The 22,326-nt window shown below is 38.9% G+C and overlaps 1 protein-coding gene across 3 annotated transcripts in view; it reads left to right on the plus strand.

Annotated features, from left to right (window-relative positions):
• Positions 1-22,326, plus strand: part of LOC124546032 (mitogen-activated protein kinase-binding protein 1) — a 922,513-nt gene that overhangs the window by 858,954 nt on the left and 41,233 nt on the right. For 2 of the 3 annotated variants that reach the window (XM_047125004.1, XM_047125006.1), the window contains exons 17-23: positions 288-406; positions 1,703-1,807; positions 4,442-4,563; positions 7,751-7,960; positions 8,900-9,006; positions 12,047-12,225; positions 15,937-16,048. In XM_047125004.1, coding sequence (XP_046980960.1) covers positions 288-406; positions 1,703-1,807; positions 4,442-4,563; positions 7,751-7,960; positions 8,900-9,006; positions 12,047-12,225; positions 15,937-16,048 — 954 coding nt within the window. The remainder of the gene's footprint in view (positions 1-287; positions 407-1,702; positions 1,808-4,441; positions 4,564-7,750; positions 7,961-8,899; positions 9,007-12,046; positions 12,226-15,936; positions 16,049-22,326) is intronic. The other variant, XM_047125005.1, reaches the window with a different exon arrangement.

A 22,326-nucleotide genomic window follows, 5' to 3' on the forward strand; every position in this document is an offset into this window, starting at 1 on the left:
GCATGATTTGAAGATGAATAGGGCATGGAGGGACTCGTGCGTTAATTGGCTCTTGAGACAACTGGCTTCAGTGTAAAATGCTGAGATAGAGAAACCATCATTTTCACTGGGAAAAATATGTTTCTAAAGCAGGAAACTGTGTGAGAAAACAGGTTACTTTTGCCTTTTGTTTTTCAGTAAATATTTTTTAAATAAAATCCGTTTTATATTTGATTTACTTTCATATTTCATTGCAAATATTGAATTGCAGATTAAAAAATTGTATACCATGACATTTAATAAAATAGATGTTGTAGATAAACGAGGAGACTCTGATGGTGGCTCCAAAGACAGCTCCATTGACAGTGGAACTGAGCTGAGACAGTATTCAGATTTCAAGAGGGAAACAATGATAATATCAAAGCAGGTAGGTAATAACTTATGCCTGTGATAATTGTTCTGTGTTTTGTCATGTAAATATAAAAGTTTTCTCTTGTTCTCACTAAGTGGGAAACATATTGGCTGTTAGAGCACATTATTAATTAAATTAAATTGTGAATTTATGGATTTTTTTTTAAATTACTCTTCTCCAAGTTATGAGGCTTTATTTTAATTGTGTCACCATAAACAATTCTTTCTAGTTAAAGAAGTAAGGAAGAAGAAATAAGGCTGTTAGAAATTGAAGTACACTGAAAGTGAGTGTGTGTTTTGATTGTTTTGACTGTCCAGTGGATGTCTTTGTGTCAGACAGATCACTGATATAGTCAGATTTCTTGAAACTAATGTGCATCACTTTCATTTCTGAGAGCATATGAGAAGTTTCTGAGAGCATATGAGAAGAATTTGTGCAAAAGCTGTTGCCGAAGTTTCAACCAATGCATGAAAGTACATGACAGTGTCTCTTTCACACAAACTGACTCTTCATATGACAAGTGAGCCTAATGTTTGCAAGCAATTGATAATTGACAGTAAAATTTTGTGTGTTTCGGCAGAGCACAAAGTGGCACTCTACAACTTTTCTGTGATGAAGGTAACTGTGAATGAACAAATGAGAAGTGAAAAGCATGCACATCATCTTTTTTGATAGAACAGCATTCAACAGCAAGTTCTTTGTAGCATCTGACCAAGCAATACTTTTGTAATATTTTATATTTAGGTATTCGTTTGTTTGGAAAAAGAAAATTGGGGTTAATGTTCAGAAATTTGAGGCTATATTTTACTATGAAGCCATTCCATGATTCCAATCTACAGTAAGACCAGACAAGGTCCCATGTGACTTATTTTTGTTCTTCACACAAAATATTATCTGGAAGGTAATCAGACTGGTGCCATCGAAGATATTAAAGTGGTTCCAACAAGAACATGAACATTATTTCTGCTGAATACATGCAGCAATTCTTTGACAATTGGCAGGAATGTTGGGTACTGTGCATGGACTCCAAAGTGTGCTACTATGAAAATTACAAAGTGTGTTTTAAGTTTTTGTTACTAAAAACATTTTTTCCCATATCCAGCAGTGGATATCAAACAAGTGGTGGTGATTTTAGTGTGATTTTTTGCCAAAGAACACCTTAAAGCATCACCATCATTGTTATGAAACATTTTTGCTACAACATACCCCTTCACTTTTTTGAAGATTTATTCCATAGTATGAATTCTAAGTAGCTATTCCATGAAACATTTCTTATTGAATATTTACCACATTGTTTTAATGTACTTACAGATAACAACAAGTAAGGTCACTGTATCCCGTTCATCTGATGGAATGGATCTGAGCCGAAGCAGACATTTAACAGATGATAGCAGCATTGGCAGTTATAAGTACGAGGCAAGTTAAAATATGAGTAATATAGTATTTATGATTATCATCAGTGAGGCAATAGCGTAAACTAAATGGAACAGTCTAGACAAGACATTTGTTATCTGTGGTTATCAAAGTGCAAATAAGAGTGGAGATAAAAATTTTGGCGTATTCTAATGGTGGACATGCTACTCATACACTTTAGATTGACACTTAAATGGATCTGTAGGGGAAAAGCTGCTCTCACTCAGTTGTTGGATATTGCGCAGAGGGAATTTCATAATACGCTCTTTAATTGTATAATGTTGCGTAAACATGATACCCTAAAATAAATTCCATTTTGATTATATTATAAATTGTCAGTTTGCTTTAGAGTTATTTGTAGTGATACAACAAAAATAAAATTTATCAAAAAAATTTTTAAATAAAAATAAACAAGTTAAATAATAGTTCCAGTTGCTACTGCAATAAGGTACTGTTTGTGTGTAAAGGTTGGAAGTATCTGACACAGATATGATGATCCTGAAGGAACGATTTATGCTCCCTTCTGTACACGTATGGGTCATTCATGCCTAAGCGGCGTGCTAGTTAGAAAAAGGGCAATAAATGATGGGGCGTCCTGGAAGAGCCGCATTGGCCAGTTCTAACATATTAACCCAAAAGTAAACGACTACAGTAACATTCAAAATGAGCTAATACTTTTTAATCAAGTAGGGCACCCACTTAGTGTGGAGGCCCTGGACCAGGTGGACCATGAGTGGCTTACAGCCTTCGTTCGGCCTCATCCAGTGACACAGGGAAACCTACTGCAATGGCGTGCTTGGCAGCAAAGGGTTGCCAAAACAGCCAGGGACAGAGTAGTAATAAATCAGTCTGATAGTCCTGGCCGCACTGCACTATTTGCAATACACTGTACACTGTATTCCAAATGCTGATACCGAAAGGATGAACCGGGTATCTGGCATCAGACTTTGTACGCCTGTAGTCGATAGAAGCACCTTGAGGAGACGCAGCTTGCGAAGGTGGCATGGAAAAATGTGGTAGCACTCTTCTTGTTAAGTGGACTGTGACAGAATGATGATGATGAGGGCGGGATGAGAATTCTGTGGTTCGCGCATACCCCGGCAAAATGTAGTGAAAAATGGCATGAGCTCCTGGCTGCCAAGAGCACGGGCAGGGATGTTGCCTCTTGCTGCTTTTCAGTCTGCACAGCCCGTCATCTGCTGCTACAGGTGGAGGCAATGGCAGGAGTTGCAACAATCCAGATTCTTCTTACTCATGTCGATGGAGGGTGGTGCAATCTGGAAACAAAGAAAATCAAGCCTTGAGCGATTGATAGCACACGAAGAAGATTGAAGATGTTAGTAAGATTCCACATGATTTCCTTCTTCAGAGCTAGCTCAAGTTTGGGGAAGCTTTGATGATACAGCAGTACAGAGTAGAATAGTCACATTTGAAATCTGGTATTGCGGAAGGATGTTGAAGATCGGGTAGTTGGATAGAGTAACTAATGAAGAGTTACTGAATTGAATTGGAGAGAGACGAGCTTTATGCCTCAACTTGATTGAAAGATGGAATAGTGTGACTGGACACAATCTGGGGCACCAAAGAATGATCGTTAATGGAGAGTAGTGTTGACTTCAGTAAACTGTAGTCTGCAGTAGTTATACTGACATGAAGAGGCTGGAACGGGATAAACCAGTGTAATGAGCAGCATCATCAACAACAACAAATATCTGAATAAGTTAGAGACACTACTTATTCAAACTGTAGTTGCATAAGGTATGGCTTGTAAATAACAAAATGGTCTGTAAAATTAATCTACAAATGTGTAATTTTGAAATGGTTTGGGAAAAGGCTTATACAATAGTTAATTTTATGCCTTTCTATGAAAACTGTTTTGTGGGGTTTGAGATGAAGTGAAGAGGAACCTTTTAGACAGCACTTGAATAGAATCGTTGTAGTAAAGAAGGAGACAGAAACATGAGGAAGATAGGATGAAAGTGGTTTTTGTGCCTACCTTAGCATTAAGCATTGAATTATTTTTAATAATTCTCAATATAAGGCATTTAAGGTACAAGCGAGGGGGAAAAGTACACACACCCATAATTATTCTTGCACTCTAAATCAGTGTGTATATTCCATTAAATCCTAGCAGATTTTTAATATGTTTTTTATTGTTACATATGAATGGTAAGGTTTAAGTTTGAATGATAGTGTTGCTTTGTTGGGGTTGCAGCTTTTTTTGTTTTGTTTTTTTTTTGTTCTGTTCTTATTTCATTTTGTAGTAATTTTTAGTTACTTTCTCTAATTTATTATTGTCACATAAGTGTATACAGTTATTGCAATTATTCTTTCTCAGATCAGCCCTCTTATAACTCAAATGACACTGTGATTTGATAGATTAGTTGTGTTATTAAGTAATCTAGCATTGAATGCTATTTCTCGATTCATTTTATATTCCTGAAACACAGTGTGGTATTCATAAATGTACAGCGTTGCGCTGGAATTCCTTCACTTGCACCTGTGTATCAAACCTAGGCATTTAAATAAATCACAAAATACATTTCTCACTTTGTAGGCTGTGGAATTATTAAATACAGTTACAAATATTGAAAATAGATTTGGTAATTCTTACTATTATATATTTATCTGGTGTAGGATATGGAGAGCACTGAACATGATGGTGATGTTGAAGATTATTCTGAAGGGGAAGGGGAATCCACAGAGCCTGAACAGACACAAAGGCTCATTTATTATCCACCAGCAGAAGAAACTGGCAGGTAATTCCTACTTTTCTGTGTCAGCCTGCAACCATGATTTGTGTGTTTGACTCCCCATACTGCAGTGTTTATGAGCATTGGTTTTACAAAGTAATAGAATATTGTGCATGTAAATACACTGACTGAGAAATAGGAAAAAAATAAACTGAGTACTGAACAAAGTTATAAGCATGGTCACAATAAGAAGTTTTTTCTCCTTAGACATGTTTTCCAAAATGCTAAATTGCAGTGCTACTGACCAGAGTATTGGAAGTTTGATCTTAATGACAGAACACAGATAATAGTTCATTTGAAGTTACTCATACAGTTTTTCTGTTTAAATTCATCCAATTATTGAAAACACTTCCAGATTTGAATGCTGTTTAATATGCAGATTTGTCAGATATGTAACTCTCATGTTATAGAATTTTACTTTTGGCACAGAAATTATGACAGAGTTAGTATGTAGTGAAATTTTGTTTTATTTCATGAACATTGAGGAAAAGTTATAAAGCCAGTACCTTAGCAATTACTTTGGCACTTGAAGTTAGTACTGTTTGTTGCCTGAGGTGATCCATTCCTTCATGTTGTGAAACAAACTAACATTTTAGCATGTTTGTTCTCACCTATTTTGCGCTGTTCAGTTATTCTGATGATGTAGTCTTCCACTGACATGATTGTTGCTGGATTACACACACACACACACACACACACACACACACACACACACACACCACTACACTCTTTGCATTGTTCTGTCATGTTTGCCAATTGCAAAACTCCAAACACTCGAAACAACATTTACAAAAACAGACACTCTTCTTTTTCATATATAGTTTCCAGCTGATTCAAAAGATATGTAGTTGAGGCACATGTGAGATGAACCTGTCACTACCACCTTTCCACCCACAAGAAAGGAATTGTAGTTTCTTTCAGGTTTCCTCTTATATATACTGAACTCAAATCACCAAAGACAGCAAGATAATGATGTTTTTAGGAGAGCAAGGGATTTCATCATTAACATCATTTGACAACTGCAGTTTTCTTTGTTCTTTCTTCAGGCTTCCTACATCTTCTTATCACAATAAATCCTCCTGTTCATGACACCATCCAATGTTTGTCCTCTCACTGCGATGTCAGTCTTAAAATTTCTGTCCAACATGTTTTTGATCTTCCTACTCACATTGTAACTACAATTTCTCTCTCCAGTTCAACTTGAGCTGTTCTTGTTGATTCAATCGTTAATTTGTGCCCAAATGCTATGAGTGCAGATATTCTGACTAGCTCTAGTAGTGCTGTCTTAATCCAAGCCATCCATCTCATCTTTTCATTTCTTAATTTGTGCAGTTTTGTTTTCTGTGTGATGCACTTCATCTCAGAAGTGTGAAGTCACTCTTTGCGAGGGTGCATGTTTCTAAAGCATTTGTAAGGACTGATTTGAAATATGTGTCATGTATAACTGATTTTGATTGTCCTGCCAACTCAGAATTCCGTAGAAGTGGTCTAAAATGTTGGTAAAAACACAGGCTTTTCTCAATTCTGTTTGCAACCTCATTCATGAGTATATTGCCCTGAGAAGTTACATTTCAAAGGGACCTGATACTATTATATTTTCTTGGACTCAAATTCAATCTCATTTGAGCTTGAATTTGTGAACATTGAAAGGAGCAGTTGTTCATATTTGTATTGTGCAGACTTTAGTCATGGCAGTTAATTTTTCTAATTATGTATTCCCAACTTAAAATGTTTGCTTTTTTCAATTCATCTCAGTCTCCCAAGGAAAAAACAGCTAAATGGTGTCAAGAAGTTGTGTAGACAAATAAGTCATTTCCATGTGTCATTATGTCTTTTCATCAAGTTAGTTCTTTTGTAGCATCAGTGATGATTTGCAAATATCGTCCTTCCCACAGTGTCCAAGAGAAAAGTCCTCCGTATATTTTACTGCCAGCAGCTATAATCGTTGTTACTATACTGGGTTTTAGGAAAGAACTATTAATGAAATACCTTGTAACAGTTCTAGTTTCAGTTGATTGTTATTAATAAAAAATAATCCTCAGGAAGTATTGCTAAATGAATTAGGATTCACTTGAGGTATCGAATGTAAGCATTGTATACTCTTTTCTGTTAATTACTAGACCTACCTTTAGATAGTTTTTCTTATGATCATGGTTGATTTGGTGCACTGATTAAGCACTGACTCCTGTTTTTCCCCCACCTTTTATGAAACAGTGACTCACAAACAACTACTGCAGCAATATTGACCCTTTCAGTCATAATATTTAGCCACTTGTTAACTCACATTTTAGAAGAATAATGGTCTCAGCTTTTAAAGTTTAATAAAAAACACAAGACATATTTTTTTCCTTTAATAGAAACAAGTAACCAGTTATGTTAATTATTTGTGAAGTGTCACCATTTTGTTCATTATGTGATATACATTATTTTCCCTCAATTGCTTTTAAAGAAAAACAAAACCTACTGAAACACCAAACACAATTGATAATACCTAGTTAAAGCCATTCATAGAAGATAGTGCCTTTGCAGGCCAGTGGGGACAGAAGGGCAGCAACTTGTTTTAATTGTTAAATACTTGATACATAAAATACTTGATATGTAAAAATACTTCCAGGGTGATATGTAAAGGTATTAAAATTTGTGTACACAAGTATAAAAAGTTCACAAAGGTCATAAAAGTTCTATTTATTGGGCCTACTTGTGTCATCGGCAGAAAAATTAGCCCCTTGGCTAACATTTCTGTAGATAGTGAAGAATAAGAGATGCATGCTGTTGCTCCCCCTGCTGGTGCTACAGATCACCTTAAAACTGACCCAGTTTAAGATAAAAATTTGTTCCCATTTCGCAGTTTGTGTTGTTCCTTTTCCATTAAGTAAGTTTTTATCACATGACTGCAAGTAAGTTTTTATCACATGACTGATTTGGGTCATAGAATACCTGATTATTAGACAGGAATACATTTGCAAATTGCTGGAAGTGTTGTGTACCAATAACATTTACTTACTATTTGACAAAAGTGAAGCTTTGGATAACTTCTGTTAATGGCAGCAACACTGTGGTACCAATAAAGGTTGCCAAAGTGATAAAATAATTGTACTGTGTGTTTCTTATTAAAAAAATTTAATTTTGTGCTACTCATTTCATTTCATATTTATTGCTCTGCCAAATTATTCCAATGATTTCCCATGCATAGTGACTACACAGTCAATGCAATGGATGTGGAGGAACTTCGCCGTTCCCAGCGGAAGCATAAGAGGAGTCAGCGGCCTGAGCACCTCGCTCCTCTCTCTGTCTCAGCATCAGTATCTGGCAGTCAGGATAGTGATGACGACGATGAGGAGGGGGCATCAACTCCCGGCACAGAGAATGTTGACAAGAACATTGCCTCCTTGTTGTCAGCAAGGTAATTATTAATTTTTAGTAAATATTTTCTTTAGAGGAAAGATAAATAGCCTGAATCACTAATTAACAACAATAAGGTAAGGGCAGATTGGTACTCATTATGTAGAGGAGGCACTGAGTCGCAAACGAGAACAGTGAAAAAGAATGCTAGAAACTTAATAGTAATGTAGCGTAGGTATCAACTTCCACTTAAGTTTTCTGATTATACATGACATTACTTCTACCACTTGTTTTATGTCCCCTATTTATGAGAATATTTAAAAGTAAAGAAGCCACTTTTGATGTACTAAATGCAATTTTTAAGATGGTGTTTCATAAGGATCTTTATATCACTTGGTTTTTTTAAACCTATTTATTTTACATATTGAGCTACATTCATGTGTTTATTCCCTTCTGTTTTTTATTTCTTGCTATCATTTGTGTAATCAAATGGCTCTAAGCACTATGGGACTTAACATCTGAGGTCTTCAGTCCCCTATTTGTGTAATCAGTGAATTTATTTTCCGAGGAAACAAATTTCATGGTAAGCCCAAAGATACAGATCAAAGTTTTTACAGTGGTTGATTAATAAAATTGGGATAAAGATGCAGGAAGCACAGCACACTGTTATTTGCTTACTAGATACCATTAGTGTCTACATAGCTTTCAAGGCCATAAATGTTAAAGTATTCTATTATGTTAGAGATATTTTTAAGTGCTGCACAAATGGGTTTGGTAATGCAGTTAATTCTTCTTTTATGAAGTGCTCCTGTATATGCCTCAAAATGTGAAAAATGATAGTTTGATGAGCTGCATTAGTCATTGGCTTGGAGAAGAGAAGCCAAAAGAATCATCCTGTGTAGCACTTTCTTGTTATTGAAGCACACTGCAATTTGACATTTATTTTTCAATGCTCTTTGCAAGCAATGTGATACAACCATTATTTTGTTCCATATTATAGTACCGAGAGCCTTGATAGAGTTGGCCGCCGAGAAAGCTTCCTCAAAAACACATTTGAGTCATTAAGTGGCATGGAGCAGGATGCAGAAAGAGTCAGTAAAGACCAAGGTAATAATCAATAGACCTTTGTTTTTAAACTAGTTTGCTGTTTTTATTTATGTGATACCATAAATTTTTAAGAGATGAAGAAAATTTGGGACTATAATCTGGAAGAAATTGCTGACCATAAATCTTTAACCTATTTGGAAGCTCAGAAGGAACTCTTTTAGGTAGGAACTGTTGTTCATGATAATATGGGTGGGCTCATACACATTTCTAGTTTTCTTACCTAACTCTGTAATATTTCAATGTAGGTAGCAGATGATTATTAGTGTCCTAATCAAAGCTGCTAGTGGGTAACCAACAAACAATTTTAAAAGTTAATAGGGGATAGGTGCACACAAAAATGGGGTCATCACCAGTTTCATTGAAGAAAATAAAAGAAACACTCTTCAATATACGCAAAGCTCTGCTCATCCAAATAGACAGAGTTGAAATTGTTCTGAATTGTTTCTCCTTTCAGAGCTTACTTCATCATTCCCCCTCCCCTCCCACCATTCTAATTGTGTTGTTTGTACTTCCATCTCGACTTGGTGAGTGATCTCTGTGTTCAGTTGCCTCTCTCCATCCACCCAACATATCTGCACAGTACCTGCTTTGTGCACATGCATTCATTTACATCTGAATTTATTTTCAATTACGATACTATAACATTACTATGAAAAGGAAAGTTGCTGCTCATAATATAGCAGAGATGCTGAGTTGCAGATAGGCACAACAAAATGAGTGCCACAAATAAAGCTTTCGGCCTGTAAGACCTTTCCCAACAATAGATGACACACACACACACACACACACACACACACACAACTCACATGCACAACTGCAGTCTCAGGCAACTGAAACCACACTGCGAGCAGCAGCACCAGTGCCTGATGAGAATGACCTCCTCCTTACCCACACTCAGTCACCACTTCCATCATGCAGTGATGCTGCTGTTCGCAGTGTGGTTTCCAAGAGAGAGAGAGAGAGAGAGAGAGAGAGAGAGAGAGAGAGAGAGAGAGAGAGAGAGGTGTGTGTGTGTGTGTTTGTGTGTGTGTGGGGGCGCACGCGCACGTCATCTAATTTATTTTTGATGAAGGCTTTACTGGCTGAAAGCTTTATTTGTGATAGTCTTTTTGTTGTGCTTATCTGCGACTCAGCATCTCCGCTATATGGTGAGTGACAACTTTTATTTTCAAAACATTGTTACATTTCATCCTGGATTTTCCATTGTTTAACAATACCATAATACATTCTCATATATTCCTGCAGCTGGTTTTCAAGATAACTTCACTGAAGCAACTCCCTTCCAGGAGGCAAAATTCCAGTACTGTCGATATATGCCTTTAAAAAGTGAACTTTCATAACTATTTGTTCCTCCTGCTGGGAGGAAAGCTGAATAATTTAGTATAGGCTAAAAAGGACACTCAGTTCATTCAAACTCAAGGATTCCATGTGTTGTGCGGATTGAGAAAGGACAATGTTATTTTGCCTGTTAGAGCACAGCTGTGAAGTTCTGTTGTTGCACTGTCATTTGTTTTGCATAATACAGGGTTATTACAAATGATTGAAGCGATTTCACAGCTCTAGAATAACTTTATTATTTGAAATATTTTCACAATGCTTTGCACACACATACAAAAACTCAAAAAGGTTTTTTAGGCATTCACAAATGTTCGATATGTGCCCCTTTAGTGATTCGGCAGACATCAAGCCGATAATAAAGTTCCTCCCACACTCAGTGCAGCATGTCCCCATCAATGAGTTCGAAAGCATCGTTGATGCGAGCTCACAGTTCTGGCATGTTTCTTGGTAGAGGAGGTTTAAACACTGAATCTTTCGCATAACCCCACAGAAAGAAATCGCATGGGGTTAAGTCGGTAGAGCGTGGAGGCCATGACATCAATTGCTGATCATGATCTCCACCACGACCGATCCATCGGTTTTCCAATCTCCTGTTTAAGAAATGCTGAACATCATGATGGAAATGCGGTGGAGCACCATCCTGTTGAAAGATGAAGTCGGCACTGTCGGTCTCCAGTTGTGGCATGAGCCAATTTTCCAGCATGTCCAGATACAAGTGTCCTGTAACATTTTTTTCACAGAAGAAAAAGGGGCCTTAAACTTTAAACCGTGAGATTGCACAAAACACGTTAACTTTTGGTGAATTGCGAATTTGCTGCACGAATGCGTGAGGATTCTCTACCGCCCAGATTCGCACATTGTGTCTGTTCACTTCATCATTAAGAAAAAATGTTGCTTCATCACTGAAAACAAGTTTCGCACTGAACACATCCTCTTCCATGAGCTGTTGCAACCGCGCCGAAAATTCAAAGTGTTTGACTTTGTCATCGGGTGTCAGGGCTTTTAGCAATTGTAAACGGTAAGGCTTCTGCTTTAGCCTTTTCCGTAAGATTTTCCAAACCGTTGGCTGTGGTACGTTTAGCTCCCTGCTTGCTTTATTCGTCGACTTCCGCGGGCTATGCGTGAAACTTGCCCGCATGCGTTCAACCGTTTCTTCGCTCACTGCAGGCCGACCCGTTGATTTCCCCTTACAGAGGCATCCAGAAGCTTTAAACTGCGCATACCATCGCCGAGTGGAGTTAGCAGTCAGTGGATCTTTGTTGAACTTCGTCCTGAAGTGTCGTTGCACTGTTATGACTGACTGACTGATGTGAGTGCATTTCAAGCATGACATACGCTTTCTCGGCTCCTGTCGCCATTTTGTCTCACTATGCTCTCGAGCGCTCTGGCGGCAGAAACCTGAAGTGCGGCTTTAGCCGAACAAAACTTTATGAGTTTTTCTATGTATCTGTAGTGTGTCGTGACCATATGTCAATGAATGGAGCTACAGTGAATTTATGAAATCGCTTCAATCATTTGTAATAGCCCTGTATTATGTTCAGCTCCTGCCATCTTTTTATGCATTGCCCTTGTTTCTTGTTCACTTGTTCCTTCCAGCAAAAACAGCTCATGTTCCTTAATTTGTGCTTCACACAGTTGTTGATTCACCTTCAGTGACAATAGTAAACATTTCCTGTATCTGATCATGTGATTTGTTTGTCAGGTGGAACCAGCATCTCATCTCAATTTCTAGTCCGCACTAACCAGACAGGAATAACACCTGCTTTGAGAAATGTAGCAGTAATCAATGCAGCAAAACAGGCACGAACTGACTCTGAAACAGTTCGAAAGAGAGAGGAACTGCAACGTCGCATAGAGGAAACACGTCGAAAACTTCAGAATGTAAGTAATGGTTGACCATTTTACTGACTACATAATTTCAGTGCCAGAATCGTAGCAGTCTTCTATAACCTTTGGCAGTTTCTATTTCATATACTACAGGCATGTGCTTCACCAAAATAGTTAACTAGGCAGCATGCAGATTATAGCTGTAGAAGTTAAGTAGGAGTTACCTGCTGTTTCACAGTAAGTGAAACTATTTTGTTTGTGATTGGTGAAGTTATTACTTCAACTGCGGTTGCCACCTTATGATGTTACTTTTTTTGATCTGTGATATTCTGTACCTTTTTAAAATGTTTTCTAAATTCTTGGTCATAATTTGCCTGCAGAAGATGACTTGTGAGATTTGTGGCATGACTGTCCCAACAACAGAGCAACAATATGTAAAAGTTCAACAGGAAGCTTTACAAATGACAGAAGGGATAGAGGGGGGGGGGGACAACATGATGTGAGAGAAGGGGTTTGGGTGAGATTAGAGGATCTACCCCAAGAGAAAAAGGAGGAGACTGCTTTCAGTGTGTGTTTAATTAACAATATCCATAAATGTGCTGACAGGCAGTAATTACTAAGATACAAGCTGTTCGCAAAGTTGCTGTGCAGTTACAACACATATTGGGGGTGACATCCTTAGGTGGTTATACAAGTCTGAACCTGCTTAATTTTATTAGAAAACACTTTCTGCAGATCTGATTGTGATATGCTTCTCATTTAGTTTTTAAGTCAGAGAGCATGTGTTGGCGAATACAGTACACAGCAGATTTTGCTGGAGTAAGGTCTGGCAAATGAGGGGGCCATAGGCTTTTTGAGGCAGCATTGTCCCTAAAAAAACTCTTTCACAAGAGGGATAGTGTTATCAGTTTTGCACGCAGTAGTGCCATCTTGTTGAAACCATTTCATCTTCCTTTTCTGGCCAGTGAAATTGTGGATCATTAAATAATAACAATCACTGTTCACAGTTTCTTCAAATAAAAATAAAGGTCCACTAGTGCACCATTTCTGTACTGCTACCTCCACCCCCATTTTCTGATCTCACAGTGACATTTCAAGCACAGCATGACTATTCTGTACCAGGGCTCCTCTGTATAGAAGGTGACATCACTGATACTCCTCCCAACAAAATATGCAAACCATTCAGAATGGATTTCCTTTTCTCAAGATCCGCATCCTTCAATTCATACACTACTGTCACTTTATACAGGAACAATTTCAGTGTTTGTGTAACTGGATTATGTGTGGTTGCAAACCTTTTTCTTGTGCCAACTTGTGTATTGATTTTGCCGGCTCTGCTGTATAAACTCAGAAATATCCAAAAACTTCAGTATGTTCAGTGTAGAAGGCCTTCCAATTCCTTTGACATCTATCAGGTGCAGAAGTATGAAACCGGCTTTTGGTGGCAATAATGACACAACTGTTGTTTGAAATTGATGAACAATATTTTATCCAAAATAGCCTCCATGCTATTTATACATTTCTCCCACCTGTCCAGCAGGCTATGAATGCCAAAGTTCTTCTTTTGAAGTGAACCAGTCAGCAAGCCATTTTCATACATTTTCATACTAATTGAAGTGTTGTTCAGTGAGAGTGTGTCCCAGTGATGCAAATGGATGATAATCAGGTGGAGCCAAGTCTAGAGAATAAGCCTCATGACCTACTATTTCCCAACTGAACACCTCGATCGTTTCCCTGACCCTTTTTGCTGTGTGTGATGGGGTGTTATCACGAAGCCATATGACTTTGTGATGCCTTTTTCCATATTCCGGTCCTTTTTCATGTAATACTCATTTAAATTGGTCATTTGCTGTTGGTAGTGTTCAGTGTTAACAGTTTCACCAGGTTTTAGCACGTCATAATCGGTGACACCCTTCTGATACCACCAAACACAGACCATTGTCTTCTTTTCAAAGCACTTTGGTCGTGCAGTGGATGTTGATGGTTTGCCTGATTTCACTCATGATTTATGACACTTAGAATTCTCAAAATATGTCAATATTTTGATGGAAAGAAAAACGACTTCCTTTTGTATCTGGCGAGCAGCATTTCGCAAGTGGTCTTTTGATTTGCTTGCTGTCTTTCATTCAATTCATGTGGAATCCATTTTCCCACTTTTTGCTCATTCCCATAACTTTCAACTGAAGAGAAATGGCTTTCTGCATCACATTCAATTGTTTCACGAGTTGCTATTGAGTTTGAGTATTATCTTCATCCAATAAGGCCTGCGATTTGTCGTCTTTGAACTTTTTCAGTGGTTTCCCATGCTCGTCGTTTCTCACATCAAAATCACCACTTTTTAATTTTTTGAACCACTCTAAACCCTGAGTTTTCTGAAGAGCATGTTAGCCGAAAGCTTCGACAAGCATTTGATGAAATTCTGCAGCAGTTTTCTTCAAATGATAACAGGAAACCAATGCTGTCTGCAAATCGTAGCTCGTAGGCACAAAACTCGACATGTTTATGGTTTTGAAACAGATACCAATGTATGGAACTTGGGTTACTGTGTGTTGACATTCGTCTGCACAGCAAATGCCGTCTCACAGGCCCTACACTGATGGCAGGTACTGTCTATAGGGAAATTCCGGTTTCATACTTCTACACCTGGTAACACTGGGCATCTCACTCAAAGTTTCTCAGTAAGTTGATGAACTGCATTACAATGAGGTCTGTTTCCAATACTTTTTCAGCAGCTACCTTCTGCACTAAATCTGTGTATTTATCGCCTAATTGCAAAATATGTACCTCAGTTGAAAGCACCATAATTTAAAAACAATTTGAAAATTTAAAAACAAGTTGAACATCACACACCATATATCACATTCAGTAGCTTTCATCGACTGAACAAACAGTTAAATGTTATCTAACTGTAGAAAGAATTAAAAAAAAAAAAACAATTGCACATCAATGGAAAAAACAGTTCTGCCAACTTAGCTTTGAACTTTGAACACAATCTATGCACAGTGACTTTTCAGACACACTGTGCTACATATATTAGTGTAAGGAGATACTAACACTGAAACGTTTGAAGTTTTGATCCCACGGCATTACACAAACTCAAGGAAAAAATATTCTGCCCAGAGGATATTGTTTAAATGATTAAACAAGAGGGTGCTGTGTGGGTAACAAAACAAAGGTACTGGCAGGGTATACCACATTAGATTTTCCTAAGCAATAAAGCATCAGAATTGAACAGTAAAGATAAGGCTTTACAATTTAGATGCTGACAAAATAAGAGAGTTCAAGCATTATTCTTAAACAAAAGTCAATGTTCAATTGTCCCTAGACATTTAATAAATGATGACGCTCCACCTCCCTGTTAAAATGAAAAGGTGATGATATTCTCACATATTGTCACTTTGGCCTGGAAATCAGTCAGCTGTATTCAATATAGTTAGTTTTACATATTTTCTTTTGTGGATTCATACTCGTAGTTTGTTTACTGATGTGAAGCACATTTTTCACATCTGAAATATGTTGTACAATGTACAAAGGCTAGTGATATTTTGTTAAATGAAGCAGACCCATTCCTAGGTTACAGAAGATGTTGTTCCCACTAACTATAAATTTTATAACTTTTAGTCTATTGTTAGTGATTGTCATGTTACGAGAAAAAACTGTTTTCTAGTTATGTTTGATATATATTTGACTAAGAGTTGACAATTGTCATTTGTCACATGTCACACTAAGTTATGCCTTAGTACTAATACTAAATTTCTGGTGCAGGTAGGGCATCGCTCCAACTTGAAAACCAGCCAGAGTACAACAGATCTGAGCCATCTACCAGATAAGAATTTCCGGCCAACAGGCCTGGCACAACGCTACACATCTGCAGGAGGTAAAAGATATGCTACAGTCATCCGCCATAGGATGAGCATTACACTCCAGTCTGAAACGACTAAACCACTTCTGTCACTCCCACCACAGACATTACTGACTGGTCCTCATAGTGTTCTCTCAAAATTCTACACACAGCCCAACCATCCCCCAACATATCCTTATCCAGAAAGTCCTCTAGCATCATCAGCAACACTGTGCAAATACATGCCTTCATCAGCAAGATCTACAGACAAGAGTTCTGTTGGAAAAACAGATCTGGGTAGAACCCAGTCTTATCTGCTGGCAAAGGATTCTCCTCAACAAACTATTGTGAATGACCCAACTTCAGCTAAATCAAAGAGAGCAAATTCAAATCTCATTTCAAACAAATCAGCCATCTACCATACTTTGCCCATTGTCAAGAGAACACCAAAGCTCTTGAGCTTACCTATGGATAGAGATTCTTTGGAAATTGACACGCCACCTTGTGGTATAGTTACAACTCCTCCAAAAAGTCCTGGTATTCTGAAACGTATAAACACTCTTGCCTCTTCAGGTGATGACAATGTTGAGATATCTGATGCTATTATTAATACTGCATCGTGTTCTATTAACATAACTACTAATAATGCTGTTGATACTACTGCCACTGTTAGTACTGCTAACACTGCTGCCACCACTCCTACTAACACGACTGCTGCAATCACTGCAACTACTAAAATCTTTAATGCAGTTAGAAACAACTCCTGTAATACAGCTAATGAGACAAAAAGTCAGGCCAAGACTAAACCACCATGTTCTCCCAGTAAGCGTCCTGTATTCTTGAATCTGACTTCGAACATCAGCACCAGCAAATTGCGTCAAGGTAGAGCAGTGAAGCCCTCCTCTGTGAATTATTCTTTGCCAGAATCACCAGTCTGTGATGAGTTGAACTCACCCACTGCACTATTTCAAAATTTAACAGATTCAGAGTCAGCTGCTAGACATAGCAAGCTTCTGCAGACAAGGCGATCTTGTAGCTACTTCATCGATCTTAATACTCTTTCAGATAAGGACCAGGAATTTAAGAAAGATGCAAAAGTAGTGGCAGCAAAGTCATCAGAATCTTTGCCAGCAACAATTGGACAAACAAATGCTTCTAGCTCAGAGAACCTTTTGGATAGTTGTGATGAGGAAGACGATGGAGCTGGAAACTTCAGTTCAGATTCTCTGGAAGAACCTAGTGAGTTCAGTAGCCGCACTCCTCGTCGTTGTGTAAGTGATTATCAGATATTTACGAAGCCGCACAGACAGTACATGGAAAGGCGTCTGTCAAGTGCTGCTGATCGCCACAAAGGACTAACTTCTTGCAGCCAAGAAAGCATCCTTTCAGATACCAGTGGTCAACTATCTAGTTCAGGAGACATACTGGAAATGTGTGAAGAAGAACAGGACCGCCACAGCAGTGCGAGCTTCTTCCTTTCTTTGCGACATGGCACCAGTCAGGAAAGTATACTTGGAGAAGACTGCACGCAGCCCAGATACAGACGAGACTCTTGTCGGAGTACGGAAGGTATACTAGAGACAGGAGATTTCCATCACAGAGAACTGCAAGCTCGTCACAGAGATTCTTGTCAAAGCACAGAGAGTGTTTTAACAGATGACAGTGATTTCCAAAGAGGGGAAAGTTGTGGTTTTGTCAATAAAGGATTTGACATAGCTGCCGGTGTGTACAGTAGACAGTGTAGAGGTTCAATTCCACCAAGTTTGGAACATCAGGAAAATCCCAGTGACTCTGTAGAAGAAAATAGACATCGCACTATATTTCGTACAAGAAGTTTGCAAGACACAAGATCAAAAACTTTGGTTGTGGAAACCACAGGACTGACAGTTTACAGCAAGCCACCAATAGCACCCAGTAGTAGGCCACAGACACCATCTAAACGAGTGATGAAAGGAGAAAATCTGATGTCACAGTTTTCAGAGCCAGCTAAACCTCCCATACCGACATACAGAAAAAATTCGTACCCCAGGAGTAGGCCACAAACTCCTACCTCCATCATAATACAACCTCAGATCAAAATGGCAGTTGAAGGATCAGATTTAAATGGACCACCACTTTCACCATCCTATATGAACACAAGAGCATCCGACAGTTGCCAGGAATCCCCTTGTAACTCATTATCTGAAGAATCTAAACCAAAGAGCAACCTCGGTTCCTACAGACCTCCCACTGCACCAAAGCCCATTGGCAAAATAGTTCACAAACCTCCCCCAAAACCACGGCAAAAACCACCGCCACATTCTGTAGTACGAGAAAATGTGACAAAATTAGATGTTGGCAGAAATTCTGATGGGGATAATGGCAGCACCTTAACCAACCAGACAAATAATGAGAGAAAATTGCTGAGCGTAATGAACAGTGGAGAAAATGAAAGACAGTTGAGTGATGGTGAAAACACAATAAAAAACTTAAGTGATACTGCAAATCTCATTAAGCGTTTATCGGGCCAACTTAAGGAAACTATGAGAAACAAAGTAGGGAAGCAGACTGAGACAAAGGGAGAGATTGGAGGTACAGACGCTGGATGTGTCAAAATTCGACCCAGTCAAAGGCCAGATGTGATCCCTTCTGTAGGAGTGAAACTTCTCAGGAAGAGCTTTGAAAATGTTTTGGAGGATGCAGAAGTGTCTGACCTAGAAGAGGATAGCTTCCCTATGGCTGGAGGTGGTTCTGGTTCATCAACACCTGCCACATCCTCTTCTGCTGCCAACTCCCCCAAACGGGCTTGGCCACCAGCATCGAGGGCACCTGTCCAGCGTCACCATCTGGCCAAGCAGTTGCTTCCCTCGAAGTACAGTGCAGGTACCCTCCACCCTGGCAATGCTCCCCAGTAGCCTTGCATGTATATCTTGAGCTTGTCCAGGCACACCAGTGGCAGCTAATTGCATGAATAATAAAGATGTTAATATAGGGCCATATTCATACAGTCACCATTAAGATTCATTTGTAGTGACACTGAAATAAAATTTTAATGTTTATTGCTGGTGTCCAGCTCAAAATGTTGGTGACTCAGTATTGAATTTAAATATGACAGAAAAGTATGTGTTTTCGAAAGAGTAAGTATCAATTAAGATTTTTCCCCACCGTATAGTATCCACAAATTTTGCTAAAGTGTGCGTTATCTTAATCAGATTAGATTCTATATTAACCAGATTGGTGTATGGGAAAAACGGTATATCTACACATCCACAGCACTGATGGTCTGATCTCCAGCCCATGAGGTGATGTACAAAGGAAGCAAACATATACAGAAAATTACAAACAATCATCATCGTCACGCTATGTTAGTAAGTGAGATGGAAAGAGCACTTTACAGGCACAATGAGAAACATTCTCTGCTGTGCTCTTCACACTTTTTAATAGGTTTTAGATAAAACCAAAGTTGTTAAAATCTCTCTCTCAGAGTGCACGTATGTAAAGAAATTAATGGTTGCAATGATATGATGGAAGACAACCATCAGTCTACAGAAAGCACTGTTGATGGTTTCATGGGCCGGTGAGTGAGATATTGGACAAAGTAATTAAGCTTTTCAACTTGTGAACTTTGCACACCTAATCTTTGTCTCAGATAGAAAATATTGGGGGAAGTTTGATGCAGATCCCAACCCAGCTCTCCCCCCTTGTTTTGTATGTCCAAACACCTTACCACACCAGCTGCGGTAATCCTTCAACCTTCGCTTGGCATACGCAATACAGCTGTCGTACACTGTGACACTACAGACTCAGCTTTCCTTGTTCATAGTTTCATTAACAAAATACCTCCTTTGTGAAATGTTACCTGTGGAATGTGTCATATAGCCACCCACCAACCCACTCGGCCATGGAGTAGATCACCATTGGGAGTAACCAATCGTAAAATGCGTTTTAGACAGGTACGTGCCGAGTAAAACTGTGAGGGACGGGAAAAACCCACCGTGGTACAACAACAAAGTTAGGAAACTACTGCGAAAGCAAAGAGAGCTTCACTCCAAGTTTAAACGCAGCCAAAACCTCTCAGACAAACAGAAGCTAAACGATGTCAAAGTTAGCGTAAGGAGGGCTATGCGTGAAGCGTTCAGTGAATTCGAAAGTAAAATTCTATGTACCGACTTGACAGAAAATCCTAGGAAGTTCTGGTTTTACGTTAAATCAGTAAGTGGCTCGAAACAGCATATCCAGACACTCTGGGATGATGATGGCATTGAAACAGAGGATGACACGCGTAAAGCTGAAATACTAAACACCTTTTTCCAAAGCTGTTTCACAGAGGAAGACCGCACTGCAGTTCCTTCTCTAAATCCTCGCACAAACGAAAAAATGGCTGACATCGAAATAAGTGTCCAAGGAATAGAAAAGCAACTGGAATCACTCAATAGAGGAAAGTCCACTGGACCTGACGGGATACCAATTCGATTCTACACAGAGTACGCGAAAGAACTTGTTCCCCTTCTAACAGCCGTGTACCGCAAGTCTCTAGAGGAACGGAGGATTCCAAATGATTGGAAAAGAGCACAGGTAGTCCCAGTCTTCAAGAAGGGTCGTCGAGCAGATGCGCAAAACTATAGACCTATATCTCTGACGTCGATCTGTTGTAGAATTTTAGAACATGTTTTTTGCTCGAGTATCATGTCGTTTTTGGAAACCCAGAATCTACTATGTAGGAATCAACATGGATTCCGGAAACAGTGATCGTGAGAGACCCAACTCGCTTTATTTGTTCATGAGACCCAGAAAATATTAGATACAGGCTCCCAGGTAGATGCTATTTTTCTTGACTTCCGGAAGGCATTCGATACAGTTCCGCACTGTCGCCTGATAAACAAAGTAAGAGCCTACGGAATATCAGACCAGCTGTGTGGCTGGATTGAAGAGTTTTTAGCAAACAGAACACAGCATGTTGTTATCAATGGAGAGACGTCTACAGACGTTAAAGTAACCTCTGGCGTGCCACAGGGGAGTGTTATGGGACCATTGCTTTTCACAATATATATAAATGACCTAGTAGATAGTGTCGGAAGTTCCATGCAGCTTTTCGCGGATGATGCTGTAGTATACAGAGAAGTTGCAACATTAGAAAATTGTAACGAAATGCAGGAAGATCTGCAGCGGATAGGCACTTGGTGCAGGGAGTGGCAACTGTCCCTTAACATAGACAAATGTAATGTATTGCGAATACATAGAAAGAAGGATCCTTTATTGTATGATTATATGATAGCGGAACAAACACTGGTAGCAGTTACTTCTGTAAAATATCTGGGAGTATGCGTGCGGAGCGATTTGAAGTGGAATGATCATATAAAATTAATTGTTGGTAAGGCGGGTACCAGGTTGAGGTTCATTGGGAGAGTGCTTGATAATGTGGTCCATCAACAAAGGAGGTGGCTTACAAAACACTTGTTCGACCTATACTTGAGTATTGCTCATCAGTGTGGGATCCGTACCAGATCGGTTTGACAGAGGAGATAGAGAAGATCCAAAGAAGAGCGGCGCGTTTCGTCACAGGGTTATTCGCTAACCGTGTTAGCGTTATGGAGATGTTTAATAAACTCAAGTGGCAGACTCTGCAAGAGAGGCGCTCTGCATCGCGGTGTAGATTGCTCGCCAGGTTTCGAGAGGGTGCATTTCTGGATGAGGTATCGAATATATTGCTTCCCCCTACTTATACCTCCCGAGGAGATCATGAATGTAAAATTAGAGAGATTAGAGCGCGCACGGAGGCTTTCAGACAGTCGTTCTTCCCGCGAACCATACGCGACTGGAACAGGAAAGGGAGGTAATGACAGTGGCATGTAAAGTGCCCTCCGCCACACACCGTTGGGTGCCTTGCGGAGTATAAATGTAGATGTAGATGTAGATATCTTCAAATTCTTTTCAAAATTTTCTGATGCAGTGACATCATTAGTACTCACATGATGGGATTAATTTTTCGAAACCATCTATACAGTGATGTAGGTTGAGGTCCCAGGTATTACACCCTACAACTATTCATCCTGGTGGGCCATCGGTTGCGGGTAAGTGATGAAATATATTTTGAAATTTTGTGTGATGCTCTACAGCTTTAAAAAAAATAGTGTTTTACCAACTGGTCGCATAGTGTAGTGGTTATAATATTAGTCTGATATGCAAGAGGTTCGAATCTCATTAGGTGCTTTGAATCTTATATTTTAAAATGTTTATTAAAATAAGTTTAATAATTACTTTTATTCAGTTAATAGATTTTAAATGCTTCCAGAATGAAATTTTCACTCTGCAGTTGAGTGTGCACTGATGTGAAA

Source organism: Schistocerca americana, chromosome 8 (assembly GCF_021461395.2).
Source record: "Schistocerca americana isolate TAMUIC-IGC-003095 chromosome 8, iqSchAmer2.1, whole genome shotgun sequence".
In the NCBI taxonomy this organism is placed as follows: Eukaryota; Metazoa; Arthropoda; class Insecta; order Orthoptera; family Acrididae; genus Schistocerca; species Schistocerca americana.